The sequence below is a fragment of the Balaenoptera borealis genome (genome assembly GCF_965194805.1).
Source record: "Balaenoptera borealis genome assembly, chromosome: 1".
NCBI lineage: Eukaryota > Metazoa > Chordata > Mammalia > Artiodactyla > Balaenopteridae > Balaenoptera > Balaenoptera borealis.
The window spans coordinates 142,182,926-142,197,121 of record NC_138860.1 but is presented as its reverse complement, the minus strand read 5'-3'; the positions used below and the strand labels follow the sequence as shown (position 1 = coordinate 142,197,121).

Here is a 14,196-nt window from a genome sequence, read left to right as displayed (position 1 = left end):
TATATCCATCTCTTCCTTCCCTCTGAGCTGTGTAGACACCTAATTCTGTTGGGAAGTGAATGGAAAATAATATAGGCTCTTTCCCATCTTTGGCTTAAATTCCCATTGAGCTATTTCCCAAGGCTTTAGGCCTTCTAATCAAATCTGGTCTGGAAATCTGATGTAAGAATCCACTTGGATGCTCAGTTCAGCAACATGATTCAATTTAGGAATATATGCATATAAGAAAAATCTGCACACAAGTGACTGTAGGTCAAAAAACTAGAGAAGAAAAATGTTGGAAGATGCTAATAATGAAGTTAGTCTTGGTAGGAACTATAGTAAATGGCGTTGTCACTTACGAACCCCAATTTTACCTTCATTGCTTTGCACATTAAAATCTAAATCATATTAATAAGATCTTCCTATTAAGTAACCTCCAAAATGAGAGGTATTTGAGATGTACATATAAGTGAAACCTTATTGACATAATTTATATATCTAAGAGGATTTCACTAAAACTGGCAAGGTAACATTTCTGCAAATAAAACACAGCAAATGCAAGGCTGGGCTCTGTGCCAGGGAGAATATGGATAGCAGAGAGCATGACAGGAGCCTCCTTTGCGCAGAGACAATCCCATTTCAAGGCAGCCGCCTAGCACTTGCAAAATAAATGACTGGAGTGGTTATTTCCAATAAGGGGTTTATCCTTCCTAACAATGGGTCACTTATATGATTGCAGTAAACTAGTTTTTGTACTTCACCTGTGTTTCCTATACTGTTCTCTCTACTGTCCTTTCTTTCTTCTCTTCGCCCTCCATCCCTGTTCTCTTTCAAGGGTCTTAGTATCTTTGTGAACTCTGGACAAGGATTTACTTTTGCAACTTGGGACGTAGGGGAGAGGGTTGGAAAGGTTTTCTACCCCCAGTCTGCCCTTTGAGGAACATCTGTTTCTTTGTGTGTTTAAATTTATGCCTGTTGGAGAGAAAGTTACCAGAAGCCTCTCTGTAACTGTAACTCTTCTACTGTATTTTTCGCAGTCCTGTTTCCAAAGGCTGTAGTTGGAACTGTGCTTTGCAGTGTTTCCCCCGCCGGCCCACCCCCCCACCTCCCGCGGGGGAGGGAGCGGGAGCTGGCGGAGGTAGGAGAGAAAACAGGAGCGGATGTGCAGGGCTTTGGTGCTGAACTTGGATCCAGCCCTTGCCTAGAGGGCGCAAACAATCGTCCCATATCCAAAAGTCTTACGAAGGGCGCCAAAAGTTACTTAAGATAATATTGCTAACCGCAGAAAGCTGGAAATCGCGGGCACATCCACTGCTGCAACAAAAGAAGTTTTCAAAGTAGAAATAGCAGCATTAAATTACTTTCACCCCCCCCCCTTTTTTTTAAAAACCAGGGCGACGTGCCAGCCCTTTCTAAAAAATTATTTTCCTTTTTCTTGAGATTCAATTAAAAGTCAGCGTCTTTGCTGTTTTGGGAAGAGGCAGATGTGAAGTCTACCTTTTAACACACCAAAAGAAAGATTTTAATCTGCTCTGGAAGAAAGCTTCCCAAGAGTACACACTCGGAACAATAACTTCTCACTGTGCCTCAGTTACATGTTGGAACCGTCAGCCAGAAACTTCTATCGAGGAAACTTGGAGCGCGTTGAAGTTATAGATCCCAGCAAGGGTTTTCGTGGCCAGGGATGTTGTCTCTGCTATTCGGCTTGCCTTTTAGGACGTTTCTCCCCTACTGATATCCAAGAGGAACCAAGGAAAAGCAGTTGTGTAGTTTGGGAAGACGGGTCTCTCTCATTAAAGGTTTAAGTCATTATTTCCCCTCACCCTTGAATAAATAATCAGAGAGTTTTCCAAGGAGATTTAGAAGCGGGGGGCGTGTGAAAATGGTCTCTTGAGAATTCAGGAATTATTTTGGCAATAAAGTAACTAGAGAACAAGCATAAAATCACGTTAGAAAGATGCAGAATATTTCAGAGAACTTTGTTTTCTCCAGTAGCATATTTCTTGCTCCTTACTTTTAAAAGGGGGGTGGGGTGGGGGAGAGTCTGAATGAGAGTGGCCTTAACATGTCACCTCACCCTCACATGCTGAGTGGGCATTCCTACAGGAATTTCCTCTTTTCAGAGGCTCTCTAGCTGTGTAACCTCTACCAAGGTGCAGATTCCCCTGTCTGTGTGCCAGAGCCTTTCAACGTGATACAGTCGTCTTTCCTTTTGGAATCTTGAGAAGGATTAGAAAATGCAGCAGGCTGCAAACTAGAGTGAGGGAGATGAGGAGGAAGAAATGGGATGGGGGTTTGTAGGAAGGAGGTATACTTTTTTTTTTTTTCCTTTCCCATCAGTGAAGAGAGCCTAGAGAGAAAATATGAGGTTAAAAAAACTGGAAAAGCAGGCTTATTGGCAACTTGCCAAACCCTAAAAACCACCCCCTTTTTTGCCAAAACAATACTTTAGCAAACTTAAAATAATTGCAGGAAGCTCCTTTCCATTTTAAGAACTATTACCTGGGGGAGGGAAAAAGAGGGGATTCTTAAAAGGCACCCTTCCAGAGGTGTCTCAGGAACAGGGACAGTAACGATAGCATGTGTCCAGTTCTGGGCACGTGTTTGTGGACCAGAATATCTCCCTTCCCTAAGGGGACATCCCTTTCACATTTTTTTTTTCTTCCTAAAAAGAGAAAGATGTCATAGCTAAACCACTGTTGTTTCTGAACGTGATAGAACTTTTTCTATGGCGTCTGTGTTCAAACCCACTAGTTTCACAGTCCTGGGAGGGAGAATGCTAGTTAATCTCCGCCTCCCTTTCTCCAGACACCCCCCCAGCCCCCAAATCCGGTGAATCTTCCTTGTGAAAATTTCCCCCACCACCCCCGCTTCTGGAGGCCATAGGACTGAAGCTGCACAAAGTTTGCAGGATTTTGTGCATAATTACCTCTGCCGACGATCTATTCCCACAAAAAGCTTCGTTGGAGAGACTACAATGCTTTGAGCCGTACCGCATTTCAGAAGGGAAAAAAAGTTACCTAGGAGGTCTGATTTTAAAAAAATTTGCATACATGCAAATTTGCCCCCCCTCCCCGCCTTCTCTGCGGTTCTCTACGTGCCCACGCAGCGAACCGAGGGGTGCAGGGCAACCTGGCAAAGTTGCCCAAGTCCTCCACCGAGGTCCGCGAAGGTCTGCGGCGGGGGTTGGGGGATGGGAACGAGGAAAAGTAGTTTTGTTTGCTTAAGCACATCCTGTGGCAGCCTATAGCTGCCCGGGAGTACAGACTGTAACTGCTCCTCACTGCGTTACCCAGTAATGCGCTGAGCGGGGACTGGGGGGGCGGAGGGGGGGGGGCCGAGCGAGCGAGCGAGCGAGCCAGGGAGCGAGCGAGGGAGCGAGAGAGGAGCGAGCGCGAGCGGCCGCGGAGGCTCGGGACCCGGCTGGCCGCGCGGCGCCGCAGCCGCCCCCTCCCCCACACCGCCCCCCCACCCCCCCGCGGCGGCGCGAGCGGGCGGCGGCCGTGCGGTGCGGTGCAGAGCGGAGGCGGAGGCGGGCGCGCGGGCAGCTCGCGGGCACCCGGCCGGCGGGCGCGGGAGCTGGAAAGGGTGCGCTATGCCTTTAACGCCCGCGTACAGTAGACATGTATAGTGGAGTGTAGGGAAACTCTAGGCGGGGTTAAAGTTCAGCTCATGGAGCGGCAATAGCGCTGGCTGGCTGCAGTTGAGCCGAGTTGGAAATGTGAACGCAAGAAGCAGGCTTGATTTTTTTTTCTCCCCCCTTCTCTCTCTCTCCTCCTCTCTCCCTCTTTCTCCTTTCTCACCCGCACTCACGCACACCTCCAAACCGCACACCCAGACGCACACGCACACCCCACCGCCGGGCAGTGATGTATTCTCCGCTCTGTCTCACCCAGGTAAGCAGCTGTTTGGATGCGGAGGGGCTGTGGGTGTCGGAGTGGCGGGGGCCGACCTGGGGCCGGGCCGGGGGTGCCGGGGACCCCCGCTCCAGCAGGGCCCGGGACATGTGTCTCGGGGTGTGCCCATGTCTGCGCGTGTTTCTGTGTGTGTGTGTGTGTGTGTGTGCGCGCGCGTATGCTCGTGGAGGGGGGGTGGTGGAGAAATACAGCTTTAAGAAAGTAACTTTGTTTCCATGCGGGTGCATTCCTCTTGCACGGCCATTTGTGTGGGCACATGGCTAATGGCGCCCTCTTATTAATGCGTTAATTAATATCGGGGCGATTGACTGCGGAACGGCGGTGTTTTCGGACGCCCCGCACGTGTTTCGGCGGGGTTGCAGCCCATGACACGCTGAAATCTGGACTCAGCGTTTCTGCAGGCGCGAGGCCGGTTTCTGTAGTTAACGCGGCGCCTGGGGAGGGGGCCGCCGACGGAGCCCCCAGCACGCCCCGCACTCTCGGGGCCGCTGCACCCCTGGCTGCGGGAGGACTCGGGTCCCCGCGCCCGCTGCCCGCCCGCTGAGCCCGCGCCGCAGCAGCCTCCCCAAACTCTTACTTTTGTTTATTGTTTGTCAGCCTTTGGGGTCCGGCCGCGGGAGGGACGCGGGCCGGGGCCCCGGGCCCCGGCCGGGACAGCGCCCCTTGGGCACGGGCGGGCGGCGGCGAGCCGGTCCCGGGTCTCGGCGGAGCGGAGCTGCGTGGCCCCGCGTCCCCCCGCGCCGGCCGGGTGGAGCCTGCGTCCTCGCCGCCAGTCGCCCGCTCGCTTTCCCGAGCGAAAGTTTCGGTGCCGGGACGAGCCCACGCTGCGCGGGTCGGCGAGCGACGGAGGCCGCGAGCCGCGGGCCGGGGCGCGCCGGGCGGAGTTGGGCTACCGGCCGCGAGCCTGAGCGGCGGCCGGGCCGGACACGACTCCCCCCCCCCCCCACCCCCCCGCGCCGCCGCCGCCGCCGCCGCCACCGCCACCGCCACCGCCACCGCCACCGCCGCCGCCGCCTCCTGCTGCTGCCGAGCGACTCGGGCCGCCCCGCGCACAGGACGGGGGCAACTTTTCCCTCCGACCTAACTCGGAGCGTGGGTCTCTCTCGCCCCAGCGCCTCTCCTTTCCATGCCCTCCTTTTCCATCCCTCCCTTGTCTGCACCACCCCCAGGCAAAATATTGCTACTTCACGGCCCCAAGTTTGGTCCCTTTTGAATATATTATTTTCTTTGAGTAAAAGGCATGAAGTTAAAGTGATTTTGCGCTAAAATTTTTTTGAAGAAAAGTGTGAGCCTTCATACTGTTTTGGTACATTGCGATCTGACCATTAATCACCTAGATGAAGTTTGTATGCTTCATATAAAATGTTTATTCACCACTCCCTTCAAAAACCTGCTACCACCTCTTGCTTTCATTTAGCAGGAGATAACGGTTTAACCGGAATACTTTCTGGAAGACTAAAAAGTATCCATAGTTTCTTCTCTCCTCTCTAGTTTCTGGATTTATTTCCCACATGACATGCCTTCTTATTGCAATATCTAACAGTCATCTACTGGCTATTTGATCTCAGAAGACTCTTAAATGCATCTTTTATGTTGAAATGGTCTGTTTGGGATTTAGGCCTAGCATTAATAATGGATAGCAGTTGCTTTTAGTTATTGTAAAAGTTTTTTATTTTTCCCTAACAAACTTCCAAAGTTCCTATTTTAGTAACTCGTGGAAGTATGGAATGAAACTTTTCCAACCAGTTTTGGCAAGGTTCACAATTGCATATGGATAAGATGCAAAGTGTAAGATAATTTGAATGAGTTATGACTACAGTGAAAATGCTGAGATTCAAAGGCTGAAGTTCTAGCTGGCAAAAGTTTGCAACACGTAGAACTGGTAGATAATACCAGTGTGCTGCCCTAGTGGGGAAGGACCTTAGCAGACACATTAGCGTCTTCGCCAGTGAGCTCTCAATAGATAAATTTGTATTTTGGGATGGTGCATATATGAGGATACCTGTGTACCCATGCAGGCCCAGGGCATAGTCAGGTATTTAACAAAGTTGGATTCTCTTGGTTCATGAGCTATTATCACATTAAGAAAGTTTTTTTTTGTTTTTTTTTTTTAAACCTATTTGGCAGTGACATTTAGTAGGCCTTCTTCTGGAAACACCACTAAGAGAAACACTTACTTAGTGTAACAGTTTTTAAAGAAAATGTACACTAAATAGTGAATGAGGGCCATATATTTTATGAGTTCTTCTTTTAGAAATTGATTCACAATTTATTTAACTTGCCGGAATATTTATAAAGCTTTAGAGCCAGTTTTAAAAAGAAAAACTTAGGTAGTTTATTGGTCATTAAAGAAAGTCCAGTAAAGCACAGTGATAAAAATTACTCTAAATGAAAGAATAAAATCCATATACGTGTGCAATTTTTAAAAACTTTATCAGGAAAATTCCAGACATCGTATTTTAATCCATGTGGGCACATCTTAACCAAATCATGTACCTGGTCATAGAATGGTAACAGTAGAAATTTTATAGGTGAACCTTTGAAAGAAGTAGTTCCAAAAATATCAGCATTCCGTGGTTCCGAAACTTGGCTTACTTACAAACAGATGAACGTTGAAGATGCTGATTCAAAGTCCTACCACTTTTGAAACAGGTTTTCAGGTTTGTTTTTATTGGTGGCCCATAACTTTCTCACTGAGTACATACGTAAAATATTCTTTGTTTTCTCTTGAATATTTTGAAATATTATATAGCTTATGGCGATATGTGCAACAACATGCTTTATAAGGGCATACTGTTTTGTTTTTAAACTAATTTATTCTGTGCCTGGGCATTTCCTGCAAGTGAATGATATTCTTTAGTTTTGATGTTCTGGAATATTTCTAATTGTGCATTGAGAAATATAACTAGCACTTTCCTTGTGCATGTGAGTAAGAGTCATACAAAATATTGTGAACTTTTATTGGCACATTCTTAAAACCTTTGGGGAGTAATAACTTGTAAATACTTTTGATGTAAAACTGGGGACTTAGATTATTCTTAATGATTAGTTGACATAGTTGGCCTCATTTAAGGATTTTTATGATGAGATATATGGGCAGTTGGTTGGCAGGTAAACAAAATCCTTTTGAACACGAATGCACGCAGTTCGCAGTTCTCTGAGAAGCATATTGGGAGTATCTTCGAACACTTAAATGTCACATTAGAAGGTTTATTTTAAATGTTTATCATCATTAATAAAGCTCTTTAATAAGACAAGGTTTTGACCTAAATATGAATTGTTTGGAGCTAAGTTATTCTTTGCATTTTAAAATGGGGCTGAGACTTTAAAATGAAATCCTCATTTTGGTGAAAGCTCACTTTGTAGTTAAGGTAGACTCCGGGCGTTCTTTGCATAATTCCACAGAGCCTTGGTCCCTAGCATGTCTTGTGTATATAAGAAAATCAGTCAATGTGAAGGACTGTTTCAAACTCCAAATTTATGTATTTTAGAGCATTTCAAGGATGAGCTCAGAATTTAGTAATGTTTAAATGCTTTGCAGTTTGGCGTATACCTTATAGATAAACTGTGACTTGAAAAATGCTCCCCCCACCCCATTTCTCTCTTCTAAAGTACGGCAATAGGAAAGATTCTCAAACATCAGAAATTTTAAAGTGCTAATGGTATATGGGGAAGAATAATAGAATTCTTGTATTTTTCTCTGTTTTTTCTCCACTTAAAGAATGCACATGTGTTGTGAAAGCTGACTTCTCTTTTGGATTCTTTTATTGAAAAAGAGCAGTTTTCAAACCTAAACTTGAAATACGGAGCCTGAAATTTGTTGAGAGAGGGAAAAAAAATGTCGATTATTGAAATGATTTAGTGTGTATTATATTAATATAACCTTACTTAAAAAAAAACAGTCATATGTAGTGTTTAAGTGATTGATTATAACTTACAATATTTTAACAGGCTTGATTGTTACAGTATTTCACCAATTTTAAGCACTCAGTTTATATTTGAATGTTTAAAAATTAATAATTGCTTTAATAGTAATAATATTTTGGACATTACAGTTACTTGTGCCTCCAAAATATATATTTAGATGGATATTACAAACCAAAAAAGAATGCATTTTATATTTGTCTGTCCTACACCCTTTTAAAAAAAGTCATCAAATATCTCTTTGGTTTTCTTATCCTCATTTATTTGAAAGTAAATAATTTATCTTTTGGGGGGGAGGGTTGTGCGGTGGAGAGAAGTTAAGATTAGTAAGATTAGTGTGGGTTGGTTAATCAAAAGTTAGATGTACTCAGAAAGCTTTGTGGAGTTACTGTTTAATTTTTCTTTAATTTTATATTTTTACTTCCTAAGAAAATGTCAAGTAAAAGAAGCAAGCATTTTCCATAAAACAGTAAGAAAAATTTAAATGTTTTAAATTCAATTTTATTTTCAAATTACTTGGATTTTAAGAGGCAACCATGAGGGTTTTCCGGGAGTCTCGTAAATATTGAACATACCAGGTTCCCTGTTACCCTGTGAGAAAAAGCCTGAAATATTATTTTCAAAATTTAAATGAGTATTCTGTTTTTTCGGAATGATTATTACTGAAGGTATTTCACAATCAGATCAGTAAATTGAATGTGTTTAGTTGCAACCGTGTTGTCACAGTGACGCATTCTGTTTACTATCTGGCTTGTATGCTTTTCTTTGTTTTTTTTTTCCTTTTTTCCCCGTTTTGTTTCATTTCTATAATATCAGCAATTATGTCTTGAACATAGATCTTTTATTTTAGTCCGATGAATGTCAAATCCATCTCTTCTTTTGTATATGGACCTGCCAAATTTTTCTAAGTTTTTGACTAAAAAAAATTGTGTGTAACTGTAATACTTAGAAAGGAATTACATGTTACCAAAATGACTAAGAAACAGATCAGAGTCTACATCAGAGTCTACTTTTAGAGGGGAAAGTCTTTGTTTCCATTGATCGTGGAGATGATTTTTGCTCCTAGACTTCCATAAACATTGACTGGCATCTAAATGTTTAGGATTTGCCAATCTGGCCGCCGAGCCCTGGCTGTACTACAAGTAGTGAGGTCAAGGCTGGAGCAAAATTAGATATGCCTTCCTTGAAATAGGGTTAAGATTATATGTTGTTATAAACATTTCGATAAACTTCACTTACTGTCTAAAGAATCTGGGACCTAGGCCCGACAATAGAACCTGGTACACTTCCGTGAACATAACAAAACATTTTTTACTTTTTAATGGTTTTCTTCTTTGAGATTGTGAGACATGATACCGATGGGTTTTTTTCCCCCCTCTTGGACTTCCCATAGGGATCCCATGTACGATTTTGGTAACATAATGCTTGAATCAAATTTCAAGTGAAATAAGGATATTTTTTTTAAAAGGTGAACACCTGAAGAAGCGTTGTTGCCTTTTGTTTTCATTATAGTTATATTTTTGTCTTCATTCATTTCCTCAGGATGAATTTCATCCTTTCATCGAAGCACTTCTGCCCCACGTCCGAGCCTTCGCCTACACATGGTTCAACCTGCAGGCCCGAAAACGAAAATACTTCAAAAAACATGAAAAGCGTATGTCAAAAGAAGAAGAGAGAGCCGTGAAGGATGAGTTGCTAAGTGAAAAACCAGAGGTCAAGCAGAAGTGGGCATCTCGACTTCTGGCCAAGTTGCGGAAAGATATCCGACCTGAGTACCGAGAGGATTTTGTTCTTACAGTCACAGGGAAAAAGCCTCCGTGTTGTGTTCTTTCCAACCCAGACCAGAAAGGCAAGATGCGAAGAATTGACTGCCTCCGCCAGGCAGATAAAGTCTGGAGGTTGGACCTTGTTATGGTGATTTTATTTAAAGGTATTCCGCTTGAAAGTACTGATGGCGAGCGCCTTGTAAAGTCCCCGCAGTGCTCTAATCCAGGGCTCTGTGTCCAGCCCCATCACATAGGGGTTTCTGTTAAGGAACTCGATTTATATTTGGCATACTTTGTGCATGCAGCAGGTAAGTGCAATGGTGAAAAGTCGGTCCACTTTCTCGCGTGTGCTTTATTTCCTGATGACCCCTGTATGTGCTGGGCCATTCCCGAGCTCCCTACGGCCATGTCCACATGGACGGTGTGGTGTCCAAGGTAGACCAACATCAGAGGAGCCAGACCCTCCATTGTTTGAGGTTCCACCTTCATTCAGGTGGAAAAGCATAGCTTGGAGAGCATTCTCGCTAAGTTTAGTTCTTTTGTCAAGTAGTGTTATCAGAGGTGTTGGTAGTCAGTTATGGGATATGTTAAGTCACGTTTTTTGATGAGGGGTGAGAGAAGCCTCATAAAAACCCTTGTAAGGAAGAGTCTATTTTAACTGGCAAGGGATCTAGTTAAAAAGCATTTAGTTTGGTAGTGAGGCAATATTTTTAGTTGCTTTTCTTCTGGGAGTGTTTTTATCTACTGGGGTCTCTTGAACCCCCTAAGAAGAGGTTGGAGGTAAGATTGCTATCAAATCGCTGATCATTTATGAAGGAAAAATAAATCACACGAGTACAAACTTAGTAGCTTTGTATTAGGAATACTTAGTGTTGTTTACAATAGCTAAAGGAAAAAACAAACCAATTCTTTAAGTAATTGATGGAAAGATTAATCTTAAAAGTAACCAAACCTGTATAGTGCATGAACACATTGAGAAATAGATATTGATAATTGATTTGGTGAGTTGCTTGATTTGTAATAAAATTCTTTATTGTTCCAAGGCTGTTTTCAAGGCATGCTTTACCTGTGCATATTACAGTATGTAGAGTAGCATTCAGGATAAAACTATTGAGGACTGGATAAAATAATGCATTTTTACTTTGTTCCTCTCATCTTGTTTTAGACAAAAGGCTCATTGTGTTACGTGAAAGCTCAGGTCTTGTGAAACTTGTTGACTTTTTATATGTACATATCGGTCTTGCTAGATTACCTTCATGGCAGTTACTTGAGCCAGATGGAAGAAAGAAGGTTGTGGAATCCTACCAGTAGGTTGTTTTGGGGTTCATGTATTTTTTTCCATAAAGGACAGAGAAGATGTTACCTGTAAAAGTGATACTCCATTGTTTTGCAAAACATTTTCAATTCTAAAAATATGAGCTCTTAGAAGTCATCTGATATCCTATTCTGTATTATTTTTCTCAATATATGTTTTAGAAAGAGAACTTTTGTTATCCATCCGTCCTTACATAAGAAACTGGAGAAATTTACTTTGCAAGCATGTCACATCATCATTTGCATTCTGTTGGCAGGGGATAAATGAGTATTTTAGAGGATGTGATCTGTAAGTGTTTCAAATATTTGGGTTTTTGAAAATGTATACTTAATTATAAGAAGTGCCTGTTGCTTTAGCCATTTCTGGGTAGCGAAAACGAAAAGGTAGCACCTTTCAAATGACCTCTACACGGGAACAAGTGGCCCTTTCTTAACTCCCTGTTAACCCTATTGTTGTTACTTTATTTTGTCTATTGAAAAAGCAGAGTTAAAATTTTTTAAAAATTTATTTGCATATATAAGTGGAGAATCTACTAGGACAAGGTGCAAAAAGAGTTGTGGGTATTATGTGCTTTGGGGGAGCACTCTCTAAAAATCTTGTGTTTTCATCTCTTTGATATTTGGAGAAGTAAATAACTTATAATAAATGCTCTAACGGACCAATATAAGAAATTGCAGGTGTCAGTGGGTGATGCCCATCATGGTAGGTGCTTCCTTACAAGGTAACATCAAAGCGAAATACCTGTTATGCGTTTATTGGTGGGAGCAGCATCCCTTCTAATTTTTAGATGTGAACGTTTCCCTTAGATGCACAGAGACACAGCCTTCCTCGCTCTCGCCGTTTCACGTTGGATTCTCTCTCGCCGTTGACAGTTTGTGCCTGTGCTGTGGCTCCAGATCCCTTGAGCCGTCATAGTTGCTGGTGGTTTCAGTGACCTGAAGGGTGATGTTGGTAAAATGGCAGGTAGACAGTTGCTTAGGAAAGTTAGCATCCTTATTGCTTATGAAAGATTTATTGCCAGCACTGTGGATCAGACTACCTTTCGGTTCGGTTTTCCTGCGCCTCCCAGAATCCTTCGGTCGCCTGAACGCTGGCCAAGTACAGGCCATTGGCTCTCCCTGCGCAGCCGTGGCGCCTCTGTGCGCACCAGGATGGGTCTGAGGGATGCTCAAGGCCTTTTGTCTGAAAATATCTCAAATGTGATTTAAGAGATTGAGAGACCTGTTATTTGTGGAAGGGAAGCTGCCAATACAAATAGGAGGTAGATCGGTCAACTCACATACAACTGATTTGACAAGCATCTGTTATAATGCTGAAGATTTGTAAACACTAAACAATGTTTTTACCTCCTTAAAAGTTTTGAGAACTTGCCAGTATTGGCAGGAGGCAGAGACTCTGAAATGTGCTTCAAGAAACATGCCAAAACCATTGTGGCCTTTTCACCTATAGTCTTTTTTTTCCCTCTCTTTCTTTTACATGTATTTTTTTTTCTTCCAAAATGCTATTTTTCCCCCTTTATGGCCACAGGAAGATCCTTTTTTTTCTTTCTAAAAATGCATATAATAATTATTCCTTCATGCCTCGACCTCTTCTTGGGAAGGAAGTTGAAATCTTAGAACGCACATGTAAATACTGGAAGCTACTGCAGAATCAATTGTTTTTTAAAAGCGGAGGTGATTTTTCTAAGACTTATTGAGACGCTAAAATACAATACATAAACTGCGTTCCTTTTTCTTCTCCTCTAAATCCAGGAGCATTAGAACTGTGTGAGTTTTGTGGCTGATAACCAGTAACAAGTGTAATGAAATCGGAGTGATTCCATAAGCCTGAGAATTTCATCTCATTAAAAGTATAAAAGAGTAAAACCATTTTATGCCTTTAATTTGGTCTCTCTTTGAGTCGTTCTTCCCATGTATCATATGACAACTTTGAGATATTATGGTATTGTGGTAAATGGTGTTCTTTGTGGGCGTGTAACAGTAAAGCTAATTTATGACCAGTCTTTACCAGATGATCTGTATCAGAATCTACAATATACCCGGCACGTGGCAAGGTCACAATTTAAGTTGTTAAGGTCATAACCTTAGCCACCAGGCATTTGACCTTTTAGATAAAGTTAACCTTTGTTCATTAGTAGGCACTCAACCGAGAACTTTCTGGAGAGTTTTTTTTTTTTTTAAACTGCTTCTGTATAACTTCTGGTAATGTAATCAGATTCTAGAAAGATTCTCAGTTGAGTTAGTTAAATTTTGTAAGAGGTTAGACTTTTTAAGGACTCATCTCTTGGATAGAGGTAGGTTGCTGTATCTAGGCCATAAAATGACTTTTTATAGTTATTACCTGCTGCGGGTAGAATGAAAGCTGAGGTAGCTGTGTGGAGATGTTTAAAAACTAAAATTAAACAAATAGAATTATGTTTAATTCAACGAAGGCCTTTGCTAATTTTTGAGTGGCATTAGGCCCCAAAGCTAAATCACAATGAGCATCTTCACTTTTTGCAGATGAGGAATTTTTTAAGATTGGAAATATTTTTAGTTAACTTAAAATTCACTCTGAAAGACTAATACATGACCAGAATTTGTCAGGTAGTTGCTGTAATTGCTAATTAGCCAGGGACGGAGCGAATTGAACTTGTCCTAATGGTAGCAGGAGTACTTGTTAGTTTCAGGGTAGAAAGTGAACGTGTTTGCACAGTAGTGTTTTAGTTTAATAGCTATGGATTGCTTCCATGGTCTCCCTTTACTACCTTTACTTAGTGTTGCTCGGCAGGAATAGTAAAGGTCCCGTCGCTTACTGAAAGAGTTGCGGTGTCTGCGAAGCCTGGTGCGGGTCCTGGAAACCTGACGGCAGTGTTACTGATGACCACATTACCTGTACCATATTGTTCACTTAATTATGCTGTCCTGAACGCTCATTTCAAATTATTTACATTACTGCTAGTTCTGCTCTGATAGGCCACGTATTATTCCATTTCAGCAAAGAGAGAGAGACTCCCATTCAGGTGCATTCTAGTTGTATTTTGGCTTCGTGATTGCCATTCCTTCATATAGTAATAGAGAAAGCCGTGATATGCAGATAGACCAGATGGTCATGTTGACAGATTGAGAATTCACTTCCTGCTGCTTCAGAGCAGGTGTAAGATTAGGAGTGTCTGTGTAGGAACGTGTGTGCGCTTCGTGTGCATGGGCACACAGAGTGCGGGTTCGAGTAGGGGGAATGATTTCTTTTTTTAAAAAGCTGGTACCTTAAATACAGTGTGACTATCTGTGTAAGGTTATCAGTGCATACCGAA

General features: G+C 42.7%; 1 protein-coding gene across 13 annotated transcripts in view; it reads left to right on the top strand.

The window, feature by feature from the left end:
• The first annotated feature begins 3,125 nt into the window (after positions 1–3,125).
• The window catches only part of NFIA (nuclear factor I A), a 373,135-nt gene continuing 362,064 nt past the window's right edge, over positions 3,126–14,196 (top strand). For 6 of the 13 annotated variants that reach the window (XR_014235007.1, XM_082357489.1, XM_082357478.1 and 3 more), the window contains exons 1-2: positions 3,821–3,878; positions 9,366–9,897. Coding sequence is in view for 12 of the 13 variants with exons in the window: in XM_082357489.1 (XP_082213615.1) it covers positions 3,852–3,878; positions 9,366–9,897 (559 nt within the window). In the remaining variant the exon portion in view is untranslated. The other 7 variants (XM_082357481.1, XM_082357488.1, XM_082357487.1 and 4 more) reach the window with 6 other exon arrangements.